Raw genomic sequence first — 16,965 nt, forward strand, 5'->3', positions numbered from 1 at the left:
CTTCCTTTCTTTGACCTTTTTTTTTTTTTTTTTTTTAAATTTAATTCAAGTTAGAAAAACCATTTTCCTGAAAGTGTTAGCTTTTGATTAGTTTTTTCTGTCCCTTTGAAAAGAATCCTGTTGGAGGCAGGGCATGGTGTGCATACCTTCAGTCACAGTGCTCAGGAGGCAGAGGTAGATGGAGCTCTGTGAGGTCAAGGCCCTCCTTGTCTACATTGTGAGTTCTAGGTCAGCCAGGGCTACATACTAAAAATAGCCTGTTTCCAAATTGAAGGAAAAAAAAAAAAAAGAACTCTTGGTGGGGCTGGAGAGATGGCTCAGTGGTTAAGAGTTTGTACTGTTCTTCCAGAGGACAGAGTTCAATTCCTAGTACCTATGTCAAGCAGCTTACAACTAACTACCTGTAACTCCAGCTCCAGGAGATCCAGTGCCTCTGGTCTCTGCACGCATCTGCACTCACATGAACACACCAACACACACACACACACACACACACACACACACACACACACACACATACACACACACAAGTAAAAATACATCTTTAAAAAAAAGAATTTCACTGGACAGACAGAAGAGCTGTATTCATTAGCTTGTCAGCATGAAAGCTTTTTGGTAGGTGGTTAGCTTTTTCCTTGCCTGCTTTGTGTAGAGGTAAGTTTCACCAAAGTGTTTTCAAGTTACGAAGCAAAAGAAACTTGATGAATACAGTGAAGTTCTGTGTAGTTCCTACAAATTACAAAATGATTACTGTGTGTTGACATGAAAAGGTGCTCACTGTTTGTGGCTAAGTGTGAAAGTGTAGGCACAGTGAGGTGTTGGTATGTGTTATAAATGCCTAGCTGGGTTTTGGAAGGTTATCCACACTTAGGTGTGTGGATTGTATGTGAATAGTGTGGTTATAAGGTGTTCTGGTACTGTTCCTATTTTGTGCATTTCTGTATTAGAATTGTTAGAATAAGCATAGTTCATTATTATGATGACTTAAAGCTATTTCTAGATAGAAAAGGAAGACAACGTTGAGATCTTAACCCTTTCAAAGAATGCTCACTTGGCACATGAGACCACAGAGTGAGCTCCTGAGTTGGGGATGGTGGTGCATGCCTGTAACCCAGCAGCTCAGGAGGCAGAGGCAAGAGGGTTTGAAATCCAAAGATAGCTTTGACTATATCTAATGAGACTTATCTCAGAAAGAGTTTGAACAATTGATAGTGGTGTGTTTATTGAAAATAATTACATAGTCCATCTTTTTTTTTGTAAAGTTTTTATACTTAGATTCTGTTAGATTTAATTTTCAAGGTTGGACTACTACTTTTTAAACTTGAAAGTTGTGTCACAAAAGCCCTGAACCTAGTTAGGCATTATAAATGCCTCTCCCTGCACCCCTAAAACATTTCTGATATGTTAAAGAAGCTAGAAAAGCTTAATGACTGTGCTTGTTCACCCCAAGGGCTGTATGCAGGAAGCATGAGCTTATGCAGTATGACCTGGAGACGGCTGCTCAGGACCTGGCTTCCAAGAAACAGCAGTGTGAGGAGCTGGCCACTGGGGTGAGTGCTCTTCAGGTTCCTGGTGATTGTGAAGCGAGGGTGTGGTGCAATGTGCGGGGATGCCTGTGCCTCTCAGGGGGTCAGGAAGGAGAACTTTATCAGTTTTTGGTTGCCTTTTTTTCCTGGAAAGGTATATTACTGATTATAAAATCACTGCATAGGGGTGTGTGTGTGTGTGCTCTCTCGTGCCCATATCCTGCATGAGTGCAGTACCAGTAGAAGGCACTGGATCCCTTAGAACTGGAGTTGAAGGCAGTTGTGAGCCACCATCTTCCAGATGTGGGGCTAGGAACTGAACCTTGTCCTCTGAAAGAACAGCAGATACTCTAACCACTGGACCATCTCTCCTGCCTCTTTTGGTTGCTTTCTTGGTATAAAATGATAGCAGCCATCAAAGCTGTGCTCCTTTTAGTTCTGTCTAGTTGGGTAAGGTGTTTTACAGGAATTTTAGATCAGGAGCTGGGGAAATGCTCAGTGGTTAAAAGAGCTTATTGCTCTTGTAGAGGACCGGAACTTCCTAGCACTTAAGTCAGGCAGCTCCCAACTGCCTTTAACTCCAGCTCCAGGGGATCTGATGCCATCTGCTGGCTTCTTTGGGCTCTGAATGCCCCTGCACATGCCCACACACATACATACAAATTTTAAAAACTTAAGATTCTTTTAAAACTTGGTTTACTTTGGAAAGCCTTACCCAGTCAGAATCACCTCCACCTCTCACCAGTCACCTCTCCTATGAAGGGATTTGTCCTCCTTAATGCTTATGGTGTGGTGTTTACTGGGGTGATATTGTGTTCCCCAAAATATTGGTTTACTTTGGAAAGCCTTACCCAGTCAGAATCACCTCCACCAATCACCAGTCACCTCTCCTATGAAGGGATTTGTCCTCCTTAATGCTTATGGTGTGGTGTTTACTGGGGTGATATTGTGTTCCCCAAAATATTGTGCACCCTAATAAACTTACCTGGGGTCAGAGAACAGAACAGCCACTAGATACAGAGGCCAGAAAATGGTGGCACACACACCTTTAATCCCAGCATTCCGAAGGCAGAGATTTATCTAGATCTCTGTGAGTTCAAAGCCACACTGGAAACAGCCAGGCATGGTGACTCACGCCTTTATCCCAGGAAGTGATGGCAGAAAACAGAAAGGTATATAAAGTGTGAGGACCAGGAACTAGAGCCTTTTTAAGCTTTTAGGCTTTGAACAGCACAGTACAGCTGAGATCCATTTGGATGAGGACTCAGAAGCTTCCAGTCTGAGGAAACAGGATCAGCTGAGGAACTGGCAAGGTGAGGAAGCTGTGGCTTGTTCTGCTTCTCTGACCTTCCAGCATTCACCCCAATACCTGCCTTCAGGTTTGTTTTTATTAATAAGACCCTTTAAGATTCCTGCTACAGTGTACTGGTGAAGAGAATTCCATATGTTGTATAAAGCTCTCTGTCCTGCCCAGAGACTTGACTAGAATACGTCGTCTGAGATGGCGGGAGACAGGTTCTAGGAACAGGGAAGAGCAGGAGCACACAAGTGCTTCAGTTCTAACAGTGCCTTCCGGAAGTCCGGTGTGGTGGCACCTGCCTTGAATCCCAGCACTGGGAGGCAGAGGCAGGTGCTCTCTGTTGGGTTTGAAGCACCAAAACAAACAACCAAGCAACCAGTCCCATAATGACCATTTTCAAGTAGTGTCAAGTATAATTGCATTGTTTACAACCAGTCCTTAGAACCTGGACATTTGACGAGACTAATTCCATCCTTGTTGAACAGCCCTGGAGGCCACAGTCCACCCCTGCCCCTGATTCGACCCTTCTAGACCCCTCGTCAGTGCGGTCAGACACGCTTGTCCACGTGGCTCTCACCAACCCTTGTCACGATGCCCCCGGGCTCACCTCTCTTGTAGCCCATGCCGGAGTTCTCTCCTTTAGCTGAGTCATGCTGTGTTCACGCCTTGTCTGTCCACGTTTCTGTTCCCTTTAGACTATAAGAACATTCTCACTGAAGGGAATGACTACCAAACTCTTTGGTCAAGAAACTCCAGAGCAGAGAGAAGCCAGAATAAAGGTGCTAGAAGAGCAGATAAATGAAGGGGAAGAGCAGCTGAAGTCTAAAAACCTGGAAGGCAGGTAAGACGCTGTGATGCTTAACGAGGCTAGAGGTGCCGGATCGTGTGTTCTTGAGTGACAGCTCCTGCTTGGGTCACCCCTCCCTAGAGTGACCTGTGTGCTGACTTCAGTTGGAGTAACAGAACTGTGTGTAAGGGGGCAGGGAGGGGTGGATAGGGTGGCAGCTCTTTATGCTCCCCACATTCTCTGAGCCTGTCTTCAATCCCGTTTAACAAAACCCGATCATCCTGCGGAACACAGCACGGTGCCACTTCCCGGGGAGCCGCCCAGACCGTCACGTCGGAACTCGTTCTCACCGTTGGTACTGGGTGGTAGGACGGACCTTCAGAGTCAGTGAGAGTTGTGCCCCCTTCATACATTGCATAAAGGCTTGGAATAGTTGTTCCATAAATATTCCTGGAAATTAGGATCTCAGAGATCGGCTTCCTCATTTGGCTATTTTCCTCTAAATGAGAAATAGATCAACACAAACAAGAATCTGTTGTTTTAGTCAGGCTTTGTGGCCCACACCTTTAATCCTAGTACTCAAGAGGCAGAGGCAGGTGAATCTCTGAGTTCGAGGCCAGCCTGGTCTACAAAGTGAGTTCTAAGATAGCCAGGGCTACACAGAGAAACCCTGTCTCAAAAAAAAAAAAAAAAAAAAATTTAAAGTGTGCCTTCATTAATTTCTAGAATTGTAGACTCAAAAAAGTCAGTTCTCAATATAATTAAAAGTTACCTATAGGGACTTTTTGTTTATTTATTCATTTATGGATTGATTGGTGAGGTTGGCGGTTTCGTCCCACTGTGTTACTCAGGCTCGTGTGAACTCCCGGGGTCCAGCTCACCTTCCACTTAGCCTCCCTAGTAGCTGGGCTACAGGTACCGCCACTGAGCCCAGCAGTCAGAGGTGAAGACCCAGCTCGTCCTTTAAGATGTATTTCTTTTTATTTGATCTGTGTGAGTGTTTTACCTCTTGTATGTGTGTACACAATGTACGTGCCTTGTGGCCATGAAGGCCAGAAGGGGCTGTTAGGTCCTCTGGATCTGGGGTTACAGACAGCTGTAGGCTGACATGTCAGTGCTGGGAACTGAACCCCCGTCCTCTGCAAGAGCAGCCAGTGCTCTCAACCACCGAGCCACCTCTCCAGCTCCAGGTTGTCATTTAAATCATACACCTGCTAATCAGGATTCATAATCAGTGCATATTTTCCAGTGGCCCAAGGCAGGCATTTCCTGTGGGGTCTGTAAGGCTGTAAGTGGTCAAGGAGCCATCCATATCTGTTTGAAGGTGGAACTGTTGTGGCAAAAAGTGTTAATGTACACAGAAATAGGAAGCATGATGTGGAGAGCATCCAGATACTTCTATTTCCCCTGACATACATTTTAGGAAAATACAACTGTTCTCCCCCCTTCCCCCCCAGGATTTCTCTGTGTAATTTTGGAGCCGGCCCTGGAACTCACTCTGTAGACCAGGCTGGCTTCGAACTCACAGAAATCCACCTGGCTCTGCCTCCATTAAAGATGTGAACAGATGTCTGTTTACTCCAGTCAGGGCGCAGAGGACACACCAAAGAGACAGTTCACCCTAGCTTGGTGAGCCTGTGAGTTCAGGGCGGTTGGTTATCTACAGGACATGGGTGCCGACTGGGGAAAGCACAGCCCGGAGCTCCTGCCCAGCTTGAGGCGGCTCCCCAGAAGGGAGCCTCTCCCCAGGAGGGAGTCTCTCCCCAGGAGGGAGTCTCTCCCCAGGAGGTTGCTCACTGCCTCTGTGACCTGGGGAAGAGCTTGTAGTCTTGCAGCTTCCTGAGAGTCCAGAGCCTTCTGAGTGTCCTTCGGTAGCTGCCCTCCTCCCTGTAGAAAGAGGGTGTGTCAGGTTGGGAAAATGGCTGCTTGAGCTGGTTGGTTGGGTTTGTCGTGTGCAGTGTCTTTAAGGGGGAATAAGCATGGCTGTCTGTTCTATTTCAGGGAATTTGTGAAGAACGCATGGGCTGATATCGAGCGCTTCAAAGAGCAGAAGAACCGAGACCTGAAGGAAGCCCTCATCAGCTATGCCGTCATGCAGATCAGCATGTGCAAAAAGGTAGCCAGCCCCAGGACAGCTGCATGCTCAGGAGGGCATGCCTGCTAGGGGGGCGGAGTTAGGAGAGCCAGTGCCGCCCCGTAGAGCAGGAGGTGGGACGACGGAGGCGTGAGAGCCTCTCGGAAAACGGCCCTGTGGGTGAAGGTGCTGCTGTCAGGACTGCCTGCTCACACTGGATTCCCACTTCCACACACTCACCGTGGCATGTGTGTGCCACACAGAGAGAAAAATAAAAATAAGACAGGGTTAGACATTGAGTAAGCTCTCTTACTAACTTCTCCTCATTCACAACTGCATTGTGACGGAAGAGAACTGCTAGAACCCACTATTTGGCCCAGGCTAGCCCAAAACTCACTGTGCAGCACAGGCTGACCTCAGACTCTGACTCCTGCCTCCACTTCCCAGGTGTTACCATTACAAGCACAAACTGGATGGGCAGTGGTGGTGCACCCTTTAATCCTGGCACTCAGGAGACAGAGGCAGGTGGATCTCTGTGAGTTCAAGGCCAGCCTGGTCTAAAGTGAGTTCCAGGACAGCCAGAACTGTTACAAAGAGAAACCCTGTCTCAAAACAAAACAAACAAACAAAAAGATTACACCATACCTGTGCCTAATAGTTTGTTTTTCTTTAGAAACTTAAAATTAAGTGCCCAAAGTTAAGATTAACATATTAGTTTATTCTTGGCTAAATATGAGTGTCTATATTTTACATAAAATGTTGTTGTCGATGTATCATTATTGATGAACTATAACTTAAGTTCCTTGACTGTAATCACATGACTGAATTGCAGTAATGATGAAAAAGCAAAAGCTCACAAGTCACAAAGCTTTTAAAGTAAGTAGCTGGGCTGGGGGTATAGCTCAGTTAGTGGGGTGCTTGCTGAGCACGCACAGAGCCCTGGGATGGGTCCCCAGCACCACATGCAGCTAGGCATGCAGATGCACCCTTAGACCCAGCACAGGGCAGGTAGATCTGAGGCGGGAAGACCAGAAGTTCCCACATACTAAGTTGAGGAGTACTCTGGGCTAATGAGCCCCTCCCCTACTCCAGAGCAAAAAGTGCATAGTACTTCTGTTTTTGTTCAAGTTTGTAATATGGGTTAAATCTAATCAAATCAACTAGGCTAACGTTTTTGGACTTTCTTTACTTCTTTAAAAGATGTATTTTGATTTCCAGTCGTGTGTGTGTGTGTGTGTGTGTGTGTGTGTGTGTGTGTGTGTGTGTGTGTGTTTTACGTATGGGTATGTGCACATGAGTGCAGGTACCTGAAGAGGCTGGAGGCAGCAGGTCCCCCACAGCTGGAGTTAATGGTTGTGAGCAGCCTGATGTGGGCACTGGGAACCAAATTCAGGTCCTCTGCAAGAGCAGTACATAGTCATAGCCACTAAGCTATCTCTCTAGTCCTAGGCTGAAGTTAAAAAAAAAAAAATGATTGGACAAGCATGGCCATGCATACCTTCAATTCTAGTGCTCTGGAGGCAGAAGCGGCCAGGTCTTTATGAGCTTGAAGCCAGCCTGGTCTGTATAGTGAGTTCCTGGCTATCGAAGGCTACATAGTAAGACACCTGCCTCAGAACAAACAAGCAAGTTAAAATTTGATTTTTCAATTATTTTACAGGTTTTCTCTCTCTTTTTTTTTTTTTTTTTTTTTTTTTGTTGAGCTGATGATAGAACCCACTATCTAAACCCCCAACCTATTTTACAGATTTTAAGCAGCATAAAAATAGCACAGATAGCCGGGCGTTGGTGGCGCACGCCTTTAATCCCAGCACTCGGGAGGCAGAGCCAGGCGGATCTCTGTGAGTTCGAGGCCAGCCTGGGCTACCAAGTGAGCTCCAGGAAAGGCGCAAAGCTACACAGAGAAACCCTGTCTCGAAAAACCAAAAAAAAAAAAAAAAAAAAAAAAAAAAAAAAAAAAAAAAAAAAAATAGCACAGATAATGAAAATTTCAAAGTCCCAAGCACCAGGATTCCTTTTAAAAATTATTCCTCGGGTATACCTCAGTGTGTGTCCTCTTGGATATTTTGGTAGCTACGGTCACTTAGAAAACACATACATTTCTCCTTCTCCCAGACAAAACTGTTTTGTATGTGCTCACGTGACCCTCTTCTGTAACAGTGCTGAGATGGATCACATTTTTTCTTTTTTAAAAAAAGGCTTTAGCCGGGCGGTGGTGGTGCACGCCTTTAATCCCAGCACTCGGGAGGCAGAGCCAGGAGGATCTCTGTGAGTTCCAGGCCAGCCTGGGCTACCAAGTGAGTTCCAGGAAAGGCGCAAAGCTACACAGAGAAACCCTGTCTCAAAAAACCAAAAATAAATAAATAAATAAATAAATAAATAAATAAATAAATAAATAAATAAATAAATAAATAAAGGCTTTATGTAGAAGGTGGGCCATATGCATGTGGGTCCTGGTGAGCCACCTCACCTGCTCTCCATTTCTTTTCTCAGGGTAGCACCTAACAGGGTGACCCAGGGTGGTGGAGTCTCCTGTCCTTCAAGCAGGGTCATGTCCCCTGCAAATGGGGACAGTGTGACTTCTTGGTTTCCGTTTGTGTCTCTTTGATTTCTTTTCTTGACTCACAGCTCTGGCTAAGATGTCAAGACTGTTAGAGGGGTTTTCAAATTCCCCAGTCCCTGTGATGTTGGCTGTAGGTCTGTTGTGCAGAATCACATTGTAAAGTTTCTTTTGTTTTCAGGGCATTCAAGTTTGGACCAATGCTAAGGAATGTTTTAGCAAGATGTAATCCTGAGAAGTGACTTTCTCTCCAATCAAGTGCCCCAACCGAAGCACAAGTAAAGAGAAATCAGTTGCTCCCTAATAAACATAAAAGCATACAGTCAGTTGAACACATCAGCTTTCTTTAACTTAAATGTACTCATGTTCATATAGCACAAAAGGATACATTTTATTTAATGAAGAATAATTTGAGGTTTGGGGGACTGGTGCTGATTCCAAAAGTTAATTTAATAAGATATACCAACAGATTATTCATCAGGCTTCTGAACCAATGACTGAGTGTTAGGGTGTTAGTTAATTTCCATGTGCTCCTCTCAATACCAACTGTTCCAGATCTTTTCATGTAGGGGGTTCTTGCCAAGATGAGATTCCGGTATTGACTTGGTAGGACCCACTTCTGCTGTAGGGTTATCCTTATAGTTGAGCTGTTTGGTGTGACAAAGCTCAGCAGAAACTTGTTGTGAAATCGGAGGTCTTCTTCCCTGTTTGTAGACCCTGTACCATCTGCGTATACTAGACAATGCCTTCAGTTTCTGTTTCACCAAGATTTTGATACTGGTCAGAAATTTTATACTGCCAACAAAGAAGTCAGCTTCTGAAATATGCAGTGGGGTAAATACATTATTATGATCTAGGAATTGCTATAGAGAAAGTTTTAATTGAACACTATTATCCTCAAATAATTGTTAACCTCGGCAACGAGCCTCAGTTTCTTCCGCTTGGCTCTGTGCACATGGCATTTCAGGGTACGAGATGTAGCATTTTCGTGTGTAAGACACTCGTAGTGAACACATGTGGGCTGGTACCTTCATCATTAATGTGCTTTTCTATTGCCTGGCTGTGATTTTTGTAAAGATAAATTATGTTGTTGTGTTTTAATGTGTGTCTGTGGTACATGTTCAGAAGCCAAGCACTCTCTCTGCTAGCTTGCAGAATCTTAACTGTGCACTCGTTATTTCTAATGTTTTAAAACTATACTCAGTACTGTTTAACATTTGACTTTTTTACATGTTTAAAATGTTGCTGGATTTTTGTGCTGTTTGCCAAACTTATACAATAAATAAAGGAAGTGTGTGTTTATTTCCAGAAGATTCCTGTTATTTTATGATGATCCATACATGAAAATATATGATTTTCTGGTAGAAAATAATGCATGTCATATTTTGTTCTAAAGTGACCTAAATGTTGGTGTTTTGAAACGTAGACACTAAAATTAGAAAAGACTTAAAAAGTTTTGCTATGGTTTGGTTCTTTTTGAGATAGGATATCTATCATGTAGCCTTTGCTAATCCTGGAACTGGTTATGTAGACCAGGCTGGACTCAGAGAGATCCACCTGCCTCTGCCTCCCAAGTGAGTGCACCATCACACCTGGCTTTGTAATGGTTTTAGAAGCAACATTTTTAGAAGCAAAAGTCATCTGTGTGAACACAGGTAGCTGGAAGGTTCCCTGTAGCCGCCGGGCCCTGCAGTCAGGATGAATCTCTCTCCCCCATGGTCTTGCAGCTGTTCAGAGTAAACGCACAGGGGCTTATATTATTTACACACTGTATGGCCATGGCCTATGACTCAAACTTCTTGCTAGCTAGCTCTTGTAACTAAACTCAGCCCATTTCTATTAATCTATCTGTCACCACGTATTTTACCTGTGTGCCATCACATGCTGCTTCCTGCACGTTGGGATGGCATCTCCTCTGCCTCTGCCTTTCTTCCTGTCTCTCTCCTGGATTTCCTGCCTGCCTCTGAGCTGCCTTGCCATAGGCCAAACAGCATTATTTATCAACCAATCAGAGCAACACATATTCACAGCACACAGAAAGATATCTTACAGCAAATACACATTTTCTTCCTATGTGTTCTAAACTCTTAATACCGTTCTACTTGGTAGTTAAAAGTCACAAGCCTGGGGCTTGGGTTATAGCTCATTGTAGAGTGCTCACCTTCATGTGTGCAAGGCCCTAGCTTCAGTTCCTAACACCCCTACACACACACACACACACACACACACACACACACACACACACACACACTAGTAGAGGACAAGCTTGATCTCACTGTGGTGGGCCACGCCTGTAATCCCAGCACTCACCTGGTGGGGGCAGGGGGAACACAAGTTTGAAGTTAGCCTGGGCTACATAGTGAATTCCAAGCCAGCATGAGTTACAGAGTGAAGCCTTCCTTCCCCTGAGAAGAAGCCTCTTCCCTAAACTGGCTGTAACAAAACGTGGCAGATGGATGGTCTGTGTTTTGAAAGAAGAATTAAGGCCAGCTGTGGTGCTGTGTGCCTGTAATCCCAGCCACACAGGCTGGGACAGTAGGGTCCCTTCAACCAGGACTCAAGGCCAGCCAAGCCAGTGTACTCAGACCCAGTCTTAACTCTTATCTTTTTAAATGTGTGTGTGTGTGTGTGTGTGTGTATGAATATGGATTGGGATAAAATGTGACCTTTTCTAAAACATGCAAACATGCTTGATTGTATTTGACTGGGGACTGTCTTGATGGGTTCTGTTACTCAATTTTACAGGACTCATAAAGGAATTTTACAGTAGAATTTACTTTATATTATCTAGAGAAAATAATCTAGGATCAAGGAGACAGCTCAGTGGATAAAGCCGCCGCCGCCAGGCCCACCAGCCTGAGTTTGAGCCTGAGACCCAAGTTGTAGAGAGAATGACCTTTGCAGATGGCCATCTGACAACCACCCGAGCGCCATGGCACATGGACGTGGCACACACATACACAAAACCCTTTTTAGTATGTAAAAATCAGAATGGATTAGTAAAAGCCAGGTGCTTTCCAAAGATAAACATAGAAAGATAATAAGAACAATGACTAAAACAAGTGGCCCAGTGAGTTAACAGAAGTACTTACTTACAACAAAGGCGGGGGGGGGGGGGGGGGGGGGGGGCGGAGTTGGTAAAGGTAAAACTTAAAAGCTTAAAACTAACTAAAGTCATATTTAACCTTCATTTACATCCGAATTAACCATCACCTACATGGGGAAGCCTGAGGATAGGAATATTGAAGATACTTGATTCAACACCAGGATGGGACACACGGACACACACACACACACACACACACACACACGCACGCACGCACGCACGCACGCACGCACGCCGTGTGCACATAGGGGTAGAAAAGGTGGCTTGCACTGATGCTCAGATCACAAACATTCAGCAGGAGAATCTCGGGTACCATCAGGAGTGGATGCAGGAACTGGAAGACTGGGACAAGCTATGAGATACTGTGTTCCCCAACTTTGATGTGCTTATGAATCATGTGGTCTAGGTGAAATGTAAATTCTGGTTCAGTTACTTGAACTGGAGCTTGAGAGTTGCATTTCTCTCGATGAAACTGAAGATTCATTTTGGCTAGTCTGGCAGGCCAGGGATCTTCTGGTTTCTGTGGGTACCTGCAACGTGTGAGTTATATGCATACAAAGTTTTGTTTTTAGGTTTATTGTTTTATTTTTTATATGTATGAGTGTTTTGCCTACGTACATGTGTACGATTTGAATGTCTGAAGCATTAATTCTGTGAATGTGCATGATGATGTTTCTGGAGATTTACATTGGTCAGTAGACTGAGTACAGAAGGGGTACCCACCGCAGAGGGCGTGAGCAGAGTTGTCATATCTGTTGAGGGTCCACATACAACAAAAGGCTACTCTCAGTCTAAAACAACCAGTGTGGTTGAGGGTGTAGAGAAACAGGGACCTTGGGAAACCAGGAATGTGAAGTGAAACCTGATCCCTGGTATAAGACGGTATGGCAGTCCCCCCTCCCCAGAAATAAAACTAAGCTGGGTATGTCTGCACATACCTGTAATCCCAGCAGTTGGAAGAAGCAGGAAGATCAGGAGTTCAAGCTTATCTTCAGTTACATAGCAAGTTCAAGGCCAACCTGGGCAGCATGAAGTCTCAAACCAAAACAAAAGTTTTTTTGTTTTGTTTTTTAGACAGGGTTTCTCTATGTATCCCTGGCTGCCCTGGAACTTCTTCTGTAGACCAGACTGGCTTTGCACTCCTGAAAACTGGGATTAAAGGCGTGTTCTACCACTGCCTGGCCTCAAAACAAAAGTTTTAAAATATAATCACCAGGCTGGGGATGTGGCTGTGTTGGTAGAGTGCTGGCCTAGCTGGGGAGAGTCCTGAGTTGATCCCTAGCACCGGAAAAATGAGCCTGGCCTGTAATCCCAGCTCAGGAGCTGGAGGCGGGAAGATCAGAAGTTCGAGGTCATCTTTGGTCACTTAGTAAGTTTGAGGACAGACTGGCCTGCATAGGATGACCCTGCCTGCCTCAAGAGGAAGGAAAACTAGAACCACCATGTGAGCCAGTACTGCCATTTCTGAGTGAATACCTGAAAGAATGGAAAACAGGGTTTCAAAAGATGCATGCACCCATGCTCATAGCAGTATTCATCACAGCTAAACATGGAAGCAACACACATAGTTATTGATGGACAAATGGAGTTTTTAAAATGAGCTATGTGTGTATAATGGAGTATCATAACCTTAAAATGGAGAGAAATCCTGACACACTGTGAAGTGGGAAAACCTCCACTGCGTTACGCAGTATTAAGCCATAAATAGACAAATAACTGTGATTACAGTTTTGTGGTACTGAGAGTATCCCAACCACAGGGACAGAAATTAGAAGGGTGATGACCGGTCCTGGAGGTAGAATTTCAGATTAATAAAATGGAAATAAGTAAATATTGCCATCATTGTATATAACATGATGAATGTAACTAATACCAGTGAACTGTACATGTGAGATGATTAAAGTGATGGATTGAAAAAAAGAAAAAAAGAAAAGTGTGAAACAGGTGTGCATGCAGCTCGATGCTGGTGGAGGTCCTAGGTTGCTAACAGGTCAGTAGGTGTGTTGTTCAGAGTGTGTACATAGGATGTACCGGTAAGAGTCCCGGGTGCCAAGTGCAATTGTTGGAAGCAGAGTGTGCCTACAGCCCAAACCAAATGCAGCCCCAGGTTACTAAGCTTCTACCTCTGCTTTCCTGCTTCACTGACCTCGACTCAGAATCATGTGTGTATGTGTCAGGTAGAGAGGAAGAGGAGAGAAATCTCAGTTTTATATCTGTGTTCCTATCTATGTTTATAGTAAGTAGATTGATGTAGCAGATTACACCTCATTAGGACTGTCACATCAAAAATACTTGCCAGCCCCAGGCACTGTGCCTTTTGCTGTGTCTGGGTGCAAATCACTGGAGAACAGCTGGCTTCGTTCTCTGCATCTGGAGCAGCTCAAACGAGGGCTAATTCCTGAGCTTGGCTCAGCAAAGCCTTCCGCCTCCATCGCCTCCCATTGCACAGCACATCCAAAGAGCAGTGAGGGCCAGAGCTTCCGTTCAGAGCTTACTGGACCCCGAAACAGAGCCCGTTCTTTCAGAGAGAGGATTCTACAATCTTCAGAAACCTAGATGGATTTCCTCTCGTTTTAAAGACGAACTTCGGCCAGCTGTGTTGCTCACACCTGGGAGGATGAGGCGGGAGGATCATCCAGAGTTCAAGGCTAGTCTGAGCTACAGAGTCAGACCTTCTCAATCAATCAATCAGGAGGAAACCAGCTAGGTGCAGTAGCTACTTGGATCTGTAATTCAGCTATTCCTGAGACTCTGAGGCAGGAACGATCACGCAAGTCCATGAATTCCTGACCAACCTAGGCAACATGGTTAGATGCCCCCCAAAGCCCTCCCAAAAAACCCCAAAAAGCCATGAGTAATTAATTAAGACTAGAAGGGAAATGTCTTATTTGTGGTTGCATAGCCAATTGAAGCAGATTTTCAAGTTCTGGGTAGGGTGTCTCTCTGTCTCCTGAGCCTGTGTGGCTTTCCCAAGTGCCTGTGGCGGCGGCTTCCACTGCCTTCTCGGTAGCCTGGGAGGGTGACCCAGGAGGGATAAAGTGCGGCCCTTTGCTGTGGGCCGCAGGAATATCTTAAGAACTCAGCTGGTTATGGCAAAGTCACTACCTGGAGGAATCAGGGGATTCCTCCAGATGAAGCCAAATCCCAAGGAGTTTTTGGTGTTACTCGGCTTGTTGTATATCAGCTGTCTTCTGTTATGAAAATCATGTGTGCCTTCATAGATTTCCCAATTGACTTTTCCCTAAGAAGGGCTAACAGTGTGGACTGATCACTCTCTGGACATACACATTCCAGGTATTTGGAGAACAGCCTCAGGAAAGGCTTTCTCTGGAATCCGATATCTCCCTTAGCCACTTTCAAGGACTAGCAGTAATAACAGTCCACATGCAAGTCTCCTGATTTAAGGTAAATTCCACAAGGAGACACCACCTAGGTCAGGTGGACGTTAAGTAATAGCTTTACACAATTTAGCTCGGACCCTCCTTTCTTACAGCCTTACCAACTTTATAGACCGCTAACTCCTTACCTAACCACTTCTAGGAATATTTAGATAACCTTCTGCACTGACAGCTATGCTCAGCCAGAACCCCAGTTCAAGCCTCCCTGTAATTATCATCATTGGCAGCATCCGGCCAGGTCCATCCCCAGATGGAGGAAAGTACCTTATCAGAGATACCTCCATACTTTCTAAGAACAGACTTAACCATCCAGGCTACCTGTTTGAGAAGGCCTGGCGGATATACCAATTAAGCCTTACTTCCTCCTTTCCCAAACCTTACCTCTAGTTCCAGATCTCCCTTTAACTATCACCAGAGGCATCTAGCTGTACACAGGTTGCCTAGCGACCGAGCACACTTTCCCCCACCCTGCAGAAAAACGGCGGATAGCTTGGACAGATAGGAGTCACAGGAAAAAAGAAGACAGTTTTATTTTCTCCCATTGACCTAGCAACTTATAGATTCTTAACATTTTCTACCGATTACGTTTAAGATTATAGTTAAGCACATAAGAGCCCTCTTCTTAGATATTACCTGAATTCAGCCTTTAGTTAATTCATTTCCCCATTGGTCACTTCCCTTTGGGGTTGCAAATGATAATTAACGGTTATTGCTTCTCAATGTGATTCTTATCACCCCTCCGTTTGACCCTGGAAGCCTGGCTTTATATACCAGGACTTCCAGGGCACGGAGAGTCAGAGAAAAGAGTATGGGAGAACTAGACGGGTAAGAACTTGAGAGGAACAAACTGAGATGGGGAAGAACTAGATTGAAGGGCTAGAAGAGAGGACTAGAGGAACGAGATGGAAGATGAGGAAGAGCCAGATGGGGAAGTACTAGCTGGGTAAGAACAAGATGAGAAGGACTTAGATGAGGCAGAGTTAAGACGAGAGAATTAAGATAGAACTTAGAGGAAGCAATAGATAAATATAGAGAGAAATCAGGCAAGAAAGGAGCTAGACACAAGAACAGAACTGAAGCTGTGTATAAAGGATGTTATGCCAGAGGAATTAAAGCAAGTGGACTATAGAGCTCGGTGTGCTGAGATTCTGTTTCCTGAAAATAGTCCTCGCCATTAGTAGTTCTCTCTCCTGAGCCCCTGGGATGTATAATATTAAGGCTGGTCCCGCTAATACTATACAAGAGCCCTGAGCCTGGTAGACGCTACTCTGAGACCTGTGTGGGAAGGACCCAGGAAAACAAGTGCCTAAAAAGAGGCCTGAGGTGAATTCTGCTGCCTCAGTCACCCAGGGGCTAGAGGGTAGAGGCCTGCAAATTCCTCTCCAGTTCCTTCCTCAACATGAGCTGGTACATGTGACACCCCAGCAGGAAGCCAGCGATGACCTGTTCAAAAGCGTCCCTAGAGTGTCTAGAGACATGAGCTAGGCCCCACAGAGCAGGCCGGGTAGGCCTGGAGGTGTGCCTGACCCAACCTGCAGGCTTCCCAGCAGCCCCGTTCAGGAACTGGCAGCATCTCGGGAGCTCTCATAACTGCCTGACATCCTAGCCCTGGGCAGCTCCTCTGTGTGCCCAGCTCATGTTCAGTGTGAGGGATGTCCACTGGCCCAGGGGTAACCGAAGCGCCCTATCCTCTGGTAGAGGTGGAAACTGAAGCTCTTGGTGGGACACGTGGATATCCATGACAGGGACACTGGCAGGAAGCAGGCTAAGGAAGAAAGAGCAGACCCGGGAGGCAGTACGCAGACCTCATGGCCTGGGTTATGTGACTGTAACAGAAGATTCTAGATAGGATAAAGACATTTTCCAGGTGTAATCTCAGCACTTTAGGAGGCTGAGACAGGAGGATTGTTCTGAGTATAAAGTCAGGGCTACCTAGCAAGATCTGTATCAGAACAGCAAAACAGTTCTGGCGACTAGGAAGCCTAAGACAAGAGAGGCTGCATCTGCCTTCTAGATGTATCATCACGTGATAGAAGACAGACAGACAGACTACAGAAGGAATTGTGGGAGGATGAAGTGGGCATCAGAAGTGGAGGGGCACTCTCAGCTCTATAAAGAGTATGAGACCATCCTGGGCTACATGCAACCTTGTCTCAAAAACAGGTAGGTAGGTAGGTAGGTAGGTAGGTAGGTAGGTAGGTAGGTAGGTAGGTA

At 45.3% G+C, this 16,965-nt stretch overlaps 1 protein-coding gene across 3 annotated transcripts in view; it reads left to right on the forward strand.

The window, feature by feature from the left end:
- Snx4 (sorting nexin 4) overlaps positions 1-9,703 on the forward strand; it is a 63,374-nt gene extending 53,671 nt beyond the window's left edge. For all 3 annotated transcript variants that reach the window (XM_006974537.4, XM_076548750.1, XM_076548751.1), the window contains 4 exons: positions 1,451-1,550; positions 3,522-3,667; positions 5,615-5,729; positions 8,429-9,703. In XM_006974537.4, the coding sequence (XP_006974599.2) occupies positions 1,451-1,550; positions 3,522-3,667; positions 5,615-5,729; positions 8,429-8,476 (409 nt within the window). In that variant the 3' untranslated portion in view covers positions 8,477-9,703. The remainder of the gene's footprint in view (positions 1-1,450; positions 1,551-3,521; positions 3,668-5,614; positions 5,730-8,428) is intronic.
- Positions 9,704-16,965: the final 7,262 nt, after the last annotated feature.

Source organism: Peromyscus maniculatus, chromosome 12 (assembly GCF_049852395.1).
Source record: "Peromyscus maniculatus bairdii isolate BWxNUB_F1_BW_parent chromosome 12, HU_Pman_BW_mat_3.1, whole genome shotgun sequence".
NCBI lineage: Eukaryota > Metazoa > Chordata > Mammalia > Rodentia > Cricetidae > Peromyscus > Peromyscus maniculatus.